Below are 16,400 nucleotides of genomic sequence, written 5' to 3' on the forward strand. Positions count from 1 at the left end.
ATATAACCTATAGTTTGTACCGTTTCATGTAATAAATTATAATAACAGGTTAATAAAAGTTTAATAAAATACAATACAATAATATTTTTGTAGGCATGCCTTTATGTAAAAAAGCCTGTGGTATTGTTATTGGTATTGTGGCATTTGACCAGAACAGGATTTCTGAGCATGTAGAGTTTATTAAGAGGACTTAAAATACCAAACAAAGTATATTGTTCTACTTAATATGTTGTATAAAATACTTTTATTTTTGTTTAACCTTTATTAAACCAATGATTAATTAAGGTATTTTTTAAAGTTTTTTTTATTTTTAGAGTCTACTATATTTAGTCACATTTATTCCAGTACAGTATTTAACACACAAAACATTGAATATCACATATTTGTATGTGATATAGTGTTGCCATATCGCCCACCATCAGTTAAAGTAAAAGAAAACCATTCCAAAATAAAAGCAAGAACTAAGTATGACTAAAACTAGGGCAAGCTTTGAGTTAACCTCCTCAATGTGTTACCTACAAATCAAACAATGAAAGTCAGTTGAAATGCAATTTCCCATTTGTCTTAACTGTCCAGGAGGGTTTATTATTTCCTGTAGGCTTGGGCCTGGCATTTGTTCAAGCAGTGAATTTCAGCACTTTGGATTCACATACCAATGAGAGTTTATTGGTGATAACACCTGTGTGGCCATTGGGCTGCTACCATTGTGTAGCTGGGAGAAAATCACTGCCCCAGCCGTGACGCCGACATGGCCATGTGCTGCTGACCATCCGGAAGGTTCTTGCTGTGATTGACAGACACCTCTTGTGGCCCTAAAAGGAAACGTGGTGTGGACACCTCCCAAACACACACCCAACCCTGTCTCCCCTATCCACTCCTGTGGGTATTCCTTCTGGAACCTTCTGAATGGGAGTTTCGAGAAACGTGTCCTCCCTGTATAAAAAGACAGACGTAGGCCCTTCGCTCGGCAGATAGCAGACAGACGAACTGCAAGGAGCATAGCTCTATACACAAGACTACGAGAAGACTCGCACCAAGTGGAGTAAACCTCCATACACCAGAAGACTTGTCCATCATTTCCAATAGAAGACTTTAAGACAAAACCAAAGGTAAGATTCATGCAAGATATTAACTTACCAGAGCCATCACTACGTTTACCAGAAGTTTTGTACTTGAATTAGACACAGGTTTTTTAAATCCTTAAGGACGATAGATATTTAATTTCTTTGATAGGAAATATTTGCCTTACTGTTAATGTGAGATAAACAATCACATTATGTGCATTGATAAGATCGCAGTGCTTTTATAATTATCAGGGCAAAAAGCAATGCTTGTATCTGTCTTCAGTAGTTTCATGACAAAAGGTCAGTCAGGGAGCACATGGCAAACAGCATGGTAGCAGACATGGCAGCTGCAGGCAGTACCAAGACCTTCACAGACCGTGAAACATGAGGAGACCAGATTAGATTGCTTGAGTTGCTAGAACTAGTGTGAATTAGTCTATTGTATTCAAGTCATAATTTCACCAATTTATTTTTACATTATATGAAGAACATATGACACTCCTCCCCCAATCAAAGGCCTGACAGGTGCTGTAAGAGCAGCTGGTGCCAAATGTGTAGAGGAGTGTGAGCAGCTGGCATTTTCTGTACTAGCCCTGCTTTTCAAAAATTTGCATTCTTGTAGCTAAATGAGAAAAAATATTATTTGCATTATCAAAAAATATAAAATTTTAAATTAATAATAAAAAAAAATCTTGAATGCAACAATTAATCTTTAGTCACTTTTCAAGCAGTAATAACCTTAAACACTTATTACATTGAATTTGCATAGCAATTAAAATGTAGGAAAAAGTAGGAAGGTATTTGTAACATAACATACAAATAATATGTAATTACGCCTTTATGCACTCTTAGCATAAAAGGTCTACTACTACTACTACTATTATTAATAACTACATTATGCTTCTTTCAGATGCCAGAGAAAGCTGCCCAGCCTGTGATGGAGGAGGATGTGGAGACTTTTGCCTTTCAGGCTGAAATTGCTCAGTTGATGTCCCTGATCATCAACACCTTTTATTCCAACAAAGAAATCTTCCTCAGAGAGCTCATCTCAAACTCCTCAGATGTAAGTTCTTCCTCCTTATTTGGACAACGACGCTCCAAGATTTAAGCTACTGTTCTGATAGAAATTACACTTTTTGCTCTTTTTAATGTTTAATGTATTTTTCTATGTTTCACCCTTCGTTCCACTTCACAGGCCCTGGACAAGATCAGATATGAGAGCTTGACAGACCCAAGTAAACTTGAGTCCTGCAAAGACCTGAAGATTGAGCTCATTCCTGACCTGAAGAACCGCACACTGACCATCATTGACACTGGAATTGGCATGACCAAGGCCGATCTCATCAACAACCTGGGCACCATTGCCAAGTCTGGAACCAAGGCCTTCATGGAGGCTCTGCAGGCTGGAGCTGACATCTCCATGATTGGCCAATTCGGTGTGGGTTTCTACTCAGCCTACCTGGTAGCAGAGAGAGTCACAGTCATCACCAAACACAATGATGATGAGCAGTATGTCTGGGAGTCTGCAGCTGGGGGATCCTTTACAGTTAAGCCAGACAATGGTAGGATATCAAAACAAACATTTGACAAACACACACACATAAAAGGCTTAAAAATTGTACAGTATTACATTTGTGTTTTGGATTTGCAGGTGAGTCTATCGGTCGTGGCACAAAGGTGATTCTTCATCTAAAGGAAGATCAGTCTGAATATACAGAGGAGAAGCGCATCAAGGAAGTTGTGAAGAAGCACTCACAGTTTATCGGCTATCCCATCACTCTCTTTGTAAGTGCTACTAATATATTTGACAGGATTTTTTCTGTAATTCAGTAAATGTTTTGCACAACATTAATGTGGTGTCATTCTTTATAAACATTTTTTAACCATCATTGCATAGGTGGAGAAACAGAGAGAAAAAGAGGTTGATCTGGAAGAGGGAGAGAAGGAGGAGGAGGTACCAGCTGCTGAAGACAAAGACAAGCCCAAGATTGAGGATGTGGGATCCGATGAGGATGAGGACAGCAAGGGTAACAAAAACAAGAGGAAGAAGAAGGTCAAGGAAAAGTACATTGATGCCCAAGAGCTGAACAAGACCAAGCCTATCTGGACCCGTAACCCTGATGACATCACCAATGAAGAATACGGCGAGTTCTACAAAAGCCTTACAAATGATTGGGAGGATCACCTTGCAGTCAAGGTGAGTTGGTTTAAGTATTAAAAATAAATCTAAAATATGTTTTCCTCTATTGTTAGATTTTTTTTTTCTCAAATACTCACACATATTTTACTCCATCATACAGCACTTCTCAGTGGAGGGCCAGCTGGAGTTCCGTGCTTTGCTGTTTGTGCCAAGAAGGGCAGCTTTTGATCTTTTTGAGAACAAGAAGAAGAGAAACAACATTAAACTCTATGTGCGCAGAGTCTTCATTATGGACAACTGTGAGGAGCTAATGCCTGAATATCTCAGTAAGTGTCACAATTTTCCTGAAACCGATATCCAACATGAAAATATATATATGAATTTTACTTCTGATTGACACCACGAAAAGCATTGTACTGTAAATGTGACATTTAATGCCTGCTAATTAAATTACCATCCTCTTATGTTATTAGATTTTATGAAGGGTGTGGTAGACTCTGAGGATCTGCCCCTAAACATCTCCAGAGAGATGCTGCAACAGAGCAAGATCCTCAAAGTCATCCGAAAGAACCTGGTCAAGAAGTGCCTTGAGCTCTTCACTGAAATCTCAGAGGACAAGGACAACTACAAGAAGTTATATGAGCAGTTTTCCAAGAACATCAAGGTATATTTGCATTAATCATAATCATAAGAATTGGTAAAATAACATGAATAAAAAATAGAAACATAAACATCTCACATTTCCTTTTCTTTTCCAGCTTGGTATCCATGAAGATTCTCAGAACCGCAAGAAGCTCTCAGAGCTGTTGCGCTACTACACCTCCAACTCTGGTGATGAGATGGTGTCTCTCAAGGACTACGTGTCCCGCATGAAAGACAGCCAGAAGCACATCTACTATATTACTGGTTAGTTATTTGGCATTCATTATTAAATAGCACAAAAACCCATTATTGGTCTTAAATATCACTTAACTAAAACATATGTTCCCCCTTTCCTCCAGGTGAGACAAAGGATCAGGTGGCCAACTCTGCCTTTGTGGAACGTCTACGCAAAGCCGGCCTAGAGGTGATCTACATGATCGAGCCCATTGATGAGTACTGTGTTCAGCAGCTTAAAGAATATGATGGCAAAAACCTGTTGTCAGTTACCAAAGAAGGTCTGGAGCTTCCTGAAGATGAAGAAGAAAAGAAAAAGCAAGATGAACTGAAAACCAAGTTTGAAAACCTTTGCAAGATTATGAAAGACATTCTGGATAAGAAAATTGAAAAGGTAAACACAAAAAATACTTAAATCTCTAACAAACATAATGCACACAGTGCCCTCAACCTGAGATTAAAACTGTTGTATAATAACCAATCTTTCATCTCCATTAAGGTTACTGTGTCCAACCGCCTGGTCGCCTCTCCTTGCTGCATCGTTACCAGCACATATGGCTGGACAGCCAACATGGAAAGGATAATGAAGTCGCAGGCTCTGAGGGACAACTCCACCATGGGCTACATGACTGCCAAGAAACATCTAGAGATTAACCCCCTGCACCCCATCGTTGAGACCCTGAGAGAGAAAGCTGAGGCTGACAAAAATGACAAAGCGGTGAAAGACCTTGTTATTCTGCTCTTCGAGACTGCCCTACTTTCTTCTGGATTCACCCTGGAGGACCCACAGACACATGCTAACCGCATCTACAGAATGATTAAACTTGGTCTTGGTGAGTTGCAAGCCAAAAACATGTGTATGCTTACTTTAGATATGGGGTGTCAGACCTTACCTAAAGAAGGCTGTTGTGGCTGCAGGTTTTCTTTCTAAAAACCTGCAGTCATAACAGCCCTATGCAGCTAATGCTTCTATAAAAATCCATCTCAAGACCAGCTGGTCATCCAGTAAAACATACCCTTTGCTGACAGGATAGGATAGCTCGTTAACCAGCTCTTGATCAGTATAGGATGACCAGCTGGTCTTGAGCTGGATTTTTTAAAGCAGGGATATCAGATGTCACACCCATGCTTCAGAGGCAGTGGCACACAAATGACATGGAAAAAGCTACATTTCTAATACTTTCATCCTTATTTTTCTTTAATAGGCATTGATGATGATGATTCGGCGGTTGAGGACATTCTTCAGCCCACTGAGGAGGACATGCCTGTCCTGGAGGGAGACGATGACACATCAAGAATGGAAGAAGTTGACTAAGATTTTGAAGTAGAAATAGCACAGAACAAATCTAAATGTAAATCTGTTTAATTTAAACACTGTTTAATTTTGAAACACATTGCCTAGCTAGATAGTCTATTTATTCTTTAACCTTTCGATTAGTTTTGTTTTGGAAGATATGTTGTGCCTTGTCGGAGTTTGTGATTAGAAAATATATCATTTTTAATTTTGTTTTTTTTATGGTGTAACTTTTTTAAGGAAGCAAAGCAACTTTCTAATAAAATATTGTGCAGAAATTAAATGAGTTGTGGTGATTTTTTTTGTTGTTGTTCATTTAATATTTTTTAGAACAATTTTTAAAGAACATTTAGCTACATAGGACCAGTCCCTCTTTCTCAGTGCCTTGATAGACAGAGCTTAGTCCCGCCCCGCTCCTGCAACAGAGCGCGCGCAGGGAAGATTCTCGAGTGTTCTGGATCAGCGGGCTTCTGGAACAGTCCGAGCCCAGCGCTTTATAAGCCCGGCTCTCACAGCTCTGACAGTGTTACAGCGCTCAGAGCCGCGGAGAGGACCACACGTACCCAACACACACACAGCAGCATTCCAGCACGACCCTGTGTCAGGATCTGTCGAGGTAAGACGGGTCGAGGCATGGATTATCAGTCAGATAAATAAAACAAGGAGGAGCTAAATTTATAACTGTAGCCTACATATATTTAAATCCGGAGACACAGTTAACATAACTAACTAACTAGGTATGTTTGGTTTGAATAATCTGGGTTAGCTAACCTAACGTTGTGCATGATGGCAGCTGTAGCTCTGTGTACTAATACTGTTAATAATAATGAATTAACTCTAGTGTTAAACTTCTTCAGTTAGTTCAGAATGGAAATGTTCCTGCAGGTTAGCGTTAGCTCGCCGGTGTTCTGTCGAGTTGTGCTACCCATCGATACGTGCTTCCTAAAGGCACTGCGCATGCGCTGACGTACATTTTTGTGATTATTAACGTTACTCGTATTTTTTGTTAATAATAAATCTGTATTTTGAGTGTTTTTGTGCAATAAACAACCTAGATAATAATAATAGTAATAAAAATAATAATAATAATAATAAATACAAAATTATGATTTAATTAAATTATTTAAAAAAAAATACAAAAGCAGTTTGTAATGCGCTCTCATTGCCATAACTTTACCATGATAGAGTGATTTACGCTGTCCAACTATATTAACTCTGCATCTACTGGGACTTCTACAGGAACCATGCTGTAATATAGAGCTTCTTTTGTATTTTTACAGTTAAATATATCCTAAGATAGCACAGTTTGACAAGGTAGCACAATTCGACAGAACACCCCCCGGTTGGACAGATGGCAGGCTAACTTAAGCTAAGTGAATATCGCCTCCTAGGCATCACCGGCATTAGGCTGATCATACAGATAGAGAGAGAGAGATGAAGGCTAATTGACCATGGCCATTGCAAAGTTTGGCTTCAGCTATTTTACCCTAAGCTAGTGTAGATTAGTATGATTTTCACATCGATACAACCTGCATCCTACAAGAACACTGTGCCCTACAACATCTAACCTACTTAACCTCGTTAAATCGTCACAATAAAAGCCATTTAAATTGAATAGACTTCATCATAAAGTGTATGTAATCTAGCTAACATAGGTTATATAACTCTAGCTAACTTGTTACAGTAAGAAAACAGACATTAATGCACCTTTGCTGGAAATACTCAATGTTATCTTAGGTTAAATAATAAAACTGTGCTGTTGACTATACTGCAAGATTACACAGCTAGGAGTCTGTCTATCTTATCTAGTCTGATTAATGCACTCTGTCAGGACCTGATGTGGCCGCCATGCTCACAGTTATAGGATAGCAGTGTTTGAGAGCCACAGCTCTCCATGGATTGTTATGCATGTGCTGCTGCGCCGCGAGGCTGGTAAGTTCTAGAAGCGTGCTGTACATCGCTCTGACCAGCAGGTGGCGCCTTTCTGCCATCGGATCACTAAGCCATGTGGCCATAGACCTGTCCTGAGAAATGATCGATAAGGAGACAGGGTGTAGTGATTAATAATAGTGTGAATAGCTAGTTTACACACGGCGCTGGCCTTGCTGCATTCATCAGTGTAGTGAGAGTAGTATGAATAATATAGCTAGTGAGTATGGGCGGGTGGGGTTTATACACGCAGCATTGCACGTGAGCTTTTAATCCTTTTTTTAGTGATTATGTCATTTCTATATAACTAATACAATGGCTTGATAAGACTGTAAACAGCATTAAAAGCACACAATTGAAAATGTGGTTCTACAAGAGTTCTTTAGTCAAAGCAGTATTAGTAATTTATAAGTGATGTCAATCAGTTAAAAAAAATGTACTAATTAAAAAATAATAGCTATTAATCATGATTTAACACACTTTTCTTCCTTAAGACTAAGCTGTTCGTAATGGGTATTTAAATGTGTTAAAATAATAAGTATTACAAACACTTAGATTAGTATTATTGGTGCCAATCCCTTAAAAAATAATTATACTAATCACTACAATATTCTGTGACTAAATCATGATAAGTTTCCAGATTAACTGCATGTGTTAACACGGTAATGCAAAAAAAAAGTCATGCAAAAACCTTAGGCTCCCATTATCAAACATGTCTGCATTATAGATTAAGATTAACTGATGTCAAAATGTATATAATTAAAAATCATTGCATTATTTTGCTGTTCTTCAGTACAGGCACTGAAATTGACACCGAAATGGGAAATATAGGTATTTTTACCAGGATTCCTCCAGAAATCAGGAATCCAAACATGACAAGATATTATAGTGTATTTTTTTTAAATATTAAGCAAGTAGTTGCATTATGTGACATCGGGCATCTTGTGGTGTGACGATTGTGCACATAATGCAAATAAAATATTTAAACATGCGTACATTATGTGTAGAAGAATTAGTAGGAATTCTAGGAAATCATATTAATGGTGACACCTGCACAAATACAAGGAAAACCTTTCCTGTGTCTTCACTACAAAAGTCAATGTTTAAAGTTTTCAAAGCACCTGCTATCTAAACAGTCCAATCCAGTGATGAACAAACCTACTGTTGCAAAAAACGATGAAAAGAACACCCTTCCAACTGTTCAGCACAAGCTGTATTGATTATATGCCTATCATGATGATTACATCATCAAATACTTGTATAATGTATGGCCATAACCTTAAGTCATTTTTGCAGACCTCAGTATGTGTTTACTTGGAAAGAAAAGCCTATTTACATGAATGAGCTGTTCAGTCAACTTTATTTCAAACAGTGGTTTATATTATTTATCTTTTATTTAGGATATTAAAACATAAAGCCATTAAAATGCCCATATCTGAAGGTTCTTAGTAGTTAAAGTACGGTGCTTTCTAAAACAATATATAAATGCTTTATTACATTGTTAAACTCTTATGTGTACTTTATTGGTATTAAATGGTTTTCAGTGAGACATTATATTGTCCTAAATGGCTTATTGTGACAGGCCTTATTGCTTATATTTTGGTGCTTGTGGCACAGGGATTATTGCACTGGAACGATTGAACGATTGATTAAAGTAAATATCAGTAAATCCTTCCAAAAAAAAAGGTGAAAGTTTTAGGTGCATAGAAAAAGACTTGTGGTTCTGATGAAAGCAAGAGCTCATATATTTTTAAGCACTGAGTACAAAACATTCTCTCTTGAAGGATACTACAGTAGACTGGGTACTGTGTTGGTACTTTTGCATTTGACAGAAACAACAGTCTGCTTTTTTAAATGTAATAAAATGTTTATTAAATTGTTGAACTTAATTTTAGCTGTATGTTTAATTTAAAAAAATATTGGCCTTGTGTGTCTCTTACAGATGCCTGAAGCACACGACCAACCAATGGAGGACGAGGCAGAGACCTTTGCCTTTCAGGCAGAAATTGCCCAGTTGATGTCCCTGATCATCAACACATTCTACTCAAATAAAGAGATTTTCCTCAGGGAGCTCATCTCAAACTCCTCAGATGTAAGCTTGCTGGATTTGTGTAATAAACAGTAATAAAATAGTTATGTAGAAGTGTTGTTTGCATTTTTGTGCAAAAGCAATATAAAAATGTTCTTTAGGTTACATAACAAAAAAAGCTAAATTTACTATATAGAATTTGAATTGTGGATTTCTCTTTTTAAGGCTTTGGACAAAATCCGATATGAAAGTCTTACTGAACCAAGCAAGCTGGATTCTGGAAAAGACCTAAAAATTGAGATCATTCCCAACAAAGAGGAGCGCACACTGACTATCATTGACACTGGCATTGGCATGACCAAGGCCGATCTCATCAACAACCTGGGCACCATTGCCAAGTCTGGAACCAAGGCCTTCATGGAGGCTCTGCAGGCTGGAGCTGACATCTCCATGATTGGCCAATTCGGTGTGGGTTTCTACTCAGCCTACCTGGTAGCAGAGAAAGTCACAGTCATCACCAAACACAATGATGATGAGCAGTATGCCTGGGAATCCTCTGCTGGAGGTTCCTTCACAGTAAAGGTGGACAACTGTAAGTAGTTCAAATACTGAAAATTATTTAAACATAAATATAACAAACAATTTTGATAACATGTATTTTTCATGTAGTTTTTCATTAAAGATACCACGTTACAAAATATATAATTGTACTACAAACATCATTCAGGGAATCCTACCTTTCTAAGGTTTTATTTATTGCTTATGTATAGTTTAAATAGGATTAAATGTGTTTTGTTAGTGCTTCTATTTGTGAACAATATATTTGTAGTATGCATTATCAGTCTGTTACATGTTTCCTTTATGTTTCTTCTTTTAGCTGAGCCAGTTAACCGGGGCACAAAAGTGATTCTACATCTGAAGGAGGATCAGACCGAATACATTGAAGAGAGGCGAATTAAGGAGATTGTAAAGAAGCACTCACAGTTTATTGGCTATCCTATCACTCTTTATGTAAGTAGCCCCCCCCCCCCAACACACACACACACACACACATTTACAGCACTCTCTGTTAATGTGCAAATTTGTATACAGTTAATTTTCCAAAGAGGCACCACTTTAGTGTTTATAAGTTGTTGTTTTTTTTGCAAATTTTCTGACTGTAAAGGTGGAGAAAGAACGTGACAAGGAGGTGAGTGACGATGAAGCTGAAGAAGAAAAGGAAAAGGAAAAAACTGAAGAAGAAGAAGAAGAAGAAGAAGAGAAAGATGAAGACAAGCCAGAGATTGAGGATGTTGGCTCAGATGATGATGACCATGACAAGGATGCAGACAAGAAGAAGAAAAAGAAGAAAATCAAGGAGAAGTACATTGACCAGGAAGAGCTCAATAAGACCAAGCCTCTGTGGACTCGTAACCCTGATGACATCACAAATGAGGAGTATGGGGAATTCTACAAGAGTCTGACAAATGACTGGGAGGATCACCTTGCAGTGAAGGTATGTGTATTATAATATAAATTGAAAGTGAGAGGTGATTACAATATGTATTATAAATTATCTAAAATAAAAATGGTCACTAAATTGTTATACTTGTTGTCTTTACAGCACTTCTCTGTGGAGGGCCAGCTGGAGTTCCGTGCACTCCTTTTTGTACCTCGCAGAGCTCCTTTTGACCTCTTTGAGAACAAGAAGAAAAAGAACAACATTAAGCTGTATGTGCGCAGGGTCTTCATCATGGACAACTGTGATGAACTCATTCCAGAATACCTTAGTAAGTACACAATTATCATTTTTATTTCTAGCCACATCGTGAGCACTAGTACTGTATTGAGCATGTCTTGTGCAACCTAGAGGGATGCCCACAACTATAATGCATTTATTGCTCGATCAGTTGAACTTAAATGTTATATTTGCACTTATAGATTTCATCAGGGGTGTTGTAGACTCTGAGGATCTGCCCCTGAACATCTCCAGAGAGATGCTGCAACAAAGCAAGATCCTTAAAGTCATCCGAAAGAACCTGGTCAAGAAATGCCTTGAGCTCTTCACTGAACTGGCTGAGGACAAGGACAACTACAAGAAGTTCTATGAACAGTTCTCCAAGAACATCAAGGTAGGTTATGTTGTTAAATCTTGTAAAAATTATTAGACTACAGATAAGTGAGGTTTGTGAATCCTCCTTTTTAAATGTTGGCACCATTGTATTAAAATATTTTGTATACAGCTTGTACAAGATTGTCAATCATTAAAGATTTGATGACTAATTTATTTTTTGGCACATATACAGTGTCTCAAATATCAGAAAATACACTTTATTAAGTGTACCTTTGTGTGTACCAATATGAAGGCCTTCCTTAAATGTGGTTGAAAAGGCGAAACCCTTAACTGCAATTCTGTGATCCTGCTAGAGTGGAATTAGAGAACACTACCATATGCCCTGCTAGCCACATGTCACCTGCTTGCCACCTGTTTGTCTTTCATTCTGATCCAGTAAACCGGTCCAAAGCTGATTAGTGTATATTTATCCTAATAAAACACTCAAAAGAGTTTAGAAATTCGAGAAACTGTAGCTTGCTGAAAGCTGAAACTGTAACTTTGTGAAAGTGGTCTAAAGGGTCTTACTTTGTGTTCCTTCAATAGCTTGGAATCCATGAAGACTCTCAGAACAGGAAAAAGCTGTCCGAGCTGCTCCGATACTACACTTCTGCCTCTGGGGATGAGATGGTGTCCCTTAAAGATTACGTCACCCGTATGAAGGACACACAGAAGCACATCTACTACATTACTGGTAAGGACTCTAAAGTTTAGAGGTAAAGGGTTTTAGCACTTCACTCAGACTGCTTGAATATCTAAACTTGGTATTAAAAATTTTGCAGGTGAGACCAAAGATCAGGTGGCCAACTCTGCCTTTGTGGAACGTCTACGCAAAGCTGGTCTAGAGGTGATCTACATGATCGAGCCCATTGATGAGTACTGTGTTCAGCAGTTGAAGGAGTTTGAGGGCAAGAATTTGGTGTCAGTGACCAAAGAGGGCCTGGAACTTCCTGAGGATGAGGAGGAGAAGAAGAAGCAGGAGGAGAAGAAGGCACAGTTTGAAAACTTGTGCAAAATCATGAAGGACATCCTTGAGAAGAAGGTTGAAAAGGTAAGAGAAATTGAATTTGTTGAAAAATTTGGTTCAGAATCTGAGATTAAATTTGAAAGTGAGGAGTGCTTTTAACTAACTCTCTCATATTGTCTCCCAGGTTACTGTCTCAAACCGTCTGGTGTCCTCCCCCTGCTGTATTGTAACCAGCACATATGGCTGGACAGCCAACATGGAGAGGATTATGAAAGCCCAGGCTCTAAGGGACAACTCCACCATGGGCTACATGGCTGCCAAGAAACATCTAGAGATTAACCCTGATCATCCTATTATTGAAACACTCAGGCAGAAAGCAGAGGCTGACAAGAATGACAAATCTGTGAAAGACCTGGTCATCTTACTGTTTGAGACGGCGCTGCTTTCCTCTGGATTCACGCTCGATGACCCACAGACACACTCTAACCGCATCTACAGAATGATCAAGCTGGGCTTGGGTAAGTGAGCAGTTTGTGTATGAAAGTGTACTTTTAGTTTAGTATTATTGATCTGGAAAATGAACCTACTCTGTATGTTTAGACTTGTGTGCTATGAGAATTCTCAACGTACATTTCCTGTCCTTTTCAGGCATTGATGAAGATGACCTGTCCACTGAAGAGCCCTCATCTGCTCCAATTGAAGACATGCCCCCATTGGAAGGGGATGATGACACATCTCGCATGGAGGAGGTGGACTAGAATCTCAACTTTGCTAGTTTTTGTCAGTTCATAGTTCTGTAAAAATGTACAGGGTTTAATCGGTGGGCTTGACTTGCACCTGGGTGGCTGCTGTTATTGTTGACGGTTTGTCTAGATCAATGGCACAATCACATGATTTTCCATGTGTAGAAAGATGCATGTATGTAATGGCAAAGTTGTTTGTTTTCAAAGCTTAAAATTCTAAGTAACGGGTTTCCAGGCACTGACTTTTTGTTTTTGCTATTCAATAACATTGTTGACTGGGATTCTCTTTAATTTAGAACAACATCTTACTTGTGTCTGTAAATCCAGATGCAAAAAGTAAAGAAACTACTAATCACAGACACAGAACATACATGTAAAAAGGAGTTAAGTGAAAAATGCAGTTCTTTTAAGCTGTCCATGCCCTGTAAAGCCATACCTGGCTTGGTGCCTGGGTGCAAATTGAGCCCACATAATGTCAATAATCCTGAATCTAATGTTGATGTACTTCTAGCCTTGTTAAACGGCTGTTCAGATCCATTCCCAGAGTTAGTGTTTGTTTCAGAGCACCAGTTTCCAACCCACATTTCCTCTTTTTGTTCTTTTTTGTATTGAGTTGTGTATGCACTTTTTTATTTATTCACATTCTACTGTTTTGTTTTTTCTTCCCTGTTTTTTAAGTGTGACTAAGTTATATTTTATGTCAGATGATGTGACATCAAAAATGGGACCCTAAAATAAACTTTGCCATATCAAACTTTTTGGTTTTGGTGTGATAATATCATACACTTTTTTTGCCCCAAAAAATCTGAAATGCATTTAACTTATTACAAGTGTAATTATTAGCATTACAATAATTTTATCAGTTATATCTATAGATTACTCAATTACTACTTTTCTACATAATTTAAAACAATATTTGACACGTACAAGATTTTATCCAAAAGTTCTTGATGTCACCATTCTGGAAAAGTACCATATCATGCAACACAACAATTTACAGTACAATGTTGCTTTGACACAGGTTCAGTAAAACATCAATTTAACTTAAATAAAATACTAAATTGGCACAAATACCCACATACCACAATTAAAGCTTAATTAAAGGCATGTCAGCCGTTTCAGTCAAATAAACCATGAGGACTACTATTTTAAACAGCAGGTGGCACCAGAACCTAGTTTTCTTTCTACTGAAGTACAATTCTCCAATCCAGGGGGTTCTCCAGGACCATGGTTAAACAACTGCAATAAATATGGTTTTGTATGTAGTTCTGCTTTCCTTTTGTCTTAGGAGTGTGTCTTTCATATAAAACTATTGTTATAAAATATTATTATTTAAGTATATGCTACCTGTAGCATTATAATATAAAAGAAGACTTAGCAAGAACACAATAAAACTTTATTAAAGAACAATATCCAGCTCGTAAAAGCAATCCTAACTTTTAGCTTACACAATAACATTACCTGCACTGAGCCAGTATTTATTACTCAACTACTTTATTACTTAACTACTCAAAGCAGAAGCCCTGCTTTAGGGTCTGTTCCTGGCTGTGAATTCATCATTAATAAGTTATTAATCTAATTTCAGATTAGTCATTTACTAGAATAGATCAGTATTTTACAAGAAACTAATTTCAAATATATATCATATCCAAATCATATAATCATATTTACAGATCTTGATGTTACAGTTGATCTACATGGAATCTTGTATATGGTTAAATGTTTATTAGTAAAAACGTCAGTCACATATATCTGCAACTACTTTTTTTTACCAGTATAAATTGTAATTCCAGAAATTTCCACACACACTAAGAAAAGTAAGTACAGATTTGTACTTAAAAGGGTACAAAGCTTGTCGCTGGGGCTGTACCTTATATTGAGGTACAAAAAAGTACCTTTCAGTGAAAGTCCTTTTTTGTACCCATGGTTTTTATGCAAGTATAGATCATATAGATTATAAACATTATCATCAACTAAATATGTGTCAAGAACTTAATGATGCAAAATTGTCTGGCTTTCAAATAAAAAAAATTGCAAATAAAATATATATTGTTTATTAGTACAGTGGTACAGAATACAGAATGTACCTTTGGCTGGTTAAATGGTACAAATTTGTACTGATTGCTGTTAGAAAACACTTTGTACTTCAGAGGGAACAAATCTGACCCTGTTAAGACCAATATTGTACCTTTGTGGGTACAATTATGAAGAGTGTACCTTTGAGTACAAAAAAGTACTCGTTTCGTACCTCTGTTTTTTAGAGTGCAGTAATACAGACCAGTAAAAAATTTAAATGTTTCAGTAAACATGTACATTTAGGATATATGCAATTTATGCAATTTTAGATTTCCATAATACAATTTCACATATGTACAATTTAGGATTTTTGTTATATAACTAGCTATGCTGATATCTAAAACTATATATGATTTGCTATTATTAAAAAGGAATTATAGATATCTGGTTTTTTTTACTAGTTAAACTGTAATTACAGATCAAAGAATGTGAAAGAGTGAAATTGTTCATAAATCAATAACTATGACTAGTCAAAACTGCATTAGGATATGTGGTCCTGATAATATGAGTAGTCCATTGTGACATATGTATCTCACAAATTAAACACTTTAATAAAATGTTTTATGTTCCGTATAACTAGTTCTGACATGACTTCTAGAGCAAAGTTTTTAAATATGAGTTATAAAATGTAAGAAAAAAACAGAAATTAGCTGTTCAATTCATTTAACAGATTTCATTTTACATTTTGTACCTATATTCAGAACTGGGTCTGGGCTCTTATGGGGTAGTCAGACTGTACGTTTGATATTTTTATGAAGGATAAAAAAAAAAAAATACAAAAATGTGTAATTTAAGTTTTACTGGTAAAAAAAGAGTATGGAGTATTGCTAGTGTTGTTTTAAGCTTACCATAGGGCAGTGTTTCTCAACCTTTTTTCTATCACGTCACCCTTTAAATATATGCGAGATGTCAAGGCACCCCAGTTTACGGGGGGGGGGGGGGGGGGGGGGTTTTGCTGGCGCAGTACTTCAGGTGAGAAGTGGGGGGGGGGGTGCTGTTGCAGTACTTCAGGTGAGAACGGGGGGGGGGTGCTGGCGCAGTACTTCAGGTGAGAACGGGGGGGGGGGTGCTGGCGCAGTACTTCAGGTGAGAAGTGGGGGGGGGGGTGCTGGCGCAGTACTTCAGGTGAGAACGGGGGGGGGGGTGCTGGCGCAGTACTTCAGGTGAGAACGGGGGGGGGGGGGGTGCTG

At 37.7% G+C, this 16,400-nt stretch overlaps 2 protein-coding genes across 2 annotated transcripts; both read left to right on the plus strand.

The window, feature by feature from the left end:
• Window positions 1-986: 986 nt before the first annotated feature.
• hsp90aa1.1 (heat shock protein 90, alpha (cytosolic), class A member 1, tandem duplicate 1) lies at window positions 987-5,652 on the plus strand. Its single transcript, NM_001291257.1, is given in 11 exon segments — window positions 987-1,109; window positions 1,975-2,127; window positions 2,260-2,626; window positions 2,716-2,849; window positions 2,962-3,261; window positions 3,365-3,530; window positions 3,678-3,868; window positions 3,963-4,110; window positions 4,206-4,474; window positions 4,580-4,913; window positions 5,286-5,652. Coding segments are annotated over 10 exon segments (2,172 nt in total). The 5' UTR covers window positions 987-1,109; the 3' UTR covers window positions 5,396-5,652.
• Window positions 5,653-5,827: 175 nt separating this feature from the next.
• Window positions 5,828-13,888, plus strand: hsp90aa1.2 (heat shock protein 90, alpha (cytosolic), class A member 1, tandem duplicate 2). The gene is made up of 11 exons (XM_007230732.4): window positions 5,828-5,990; window positions 9,246-9,395; window positions 9,558-9,924; window positions 10,210-10,343; window positions 10,498-10,827; window positions 10,936-11,101; window positions 11,253-11,443; window positions 11,971-12,118; window positions 12,207-12,475; window positions 12,576-12,909; window positions 13,040-13,888. The coding sequence occupies exons 2-11, from the start codon at window positions 9,246-9,248 to the stop codon at window positions 13,147-13,149; spliced, it is 2,199 nt and encodes a 732-aa protein (XP_007230794.3). The 5' UTR covers window positions 5,828-5,990; the 3' UTR covers window positions 13,150-13,888.
• The last annotated feature ends 2,512 nt before the right edge of the window (window positions 13,889-16,400 follow it).

Source organism: Astyanax mexicanus, chromosome 1, assembly GCF_023375975.1.
Source record: "Astyanax mexicanus isolate ESR-SI-001 chromosome 1, AstMex3_surface, whole genome shotgun sequence".
NCBI classification, from domain to species: Eukaryota; Metazoa; Chordata; class Actinopteri; order Characiformes; family Acestrorhamphidae; genus Astyanax; species Astyanax mexicanus.

Coding starts and splice junctions, on each gene's coding strand:
- hsp90aa1.2 (XM_007230732.4), top strand. CDS start 9,246: ATGCCTGAAGCACACGACCAACCAATGGAGGACGAGGCAGAGACCTTT. Junction 11,102..11,252: donor ACTCATTCCAGAATACCTTA/GTAAGTACACAA, acceptor TTGCACTTATAG/ATTTCATCAGGGGTGTTGTA. Junction 12,476..12,575: donor TTGAGAAGAAGGTTGAAAAG/GTAAGAGAAATT, acceptor ATTGTCTCCCAG/GTTACTGTCTCAAACCGTCT.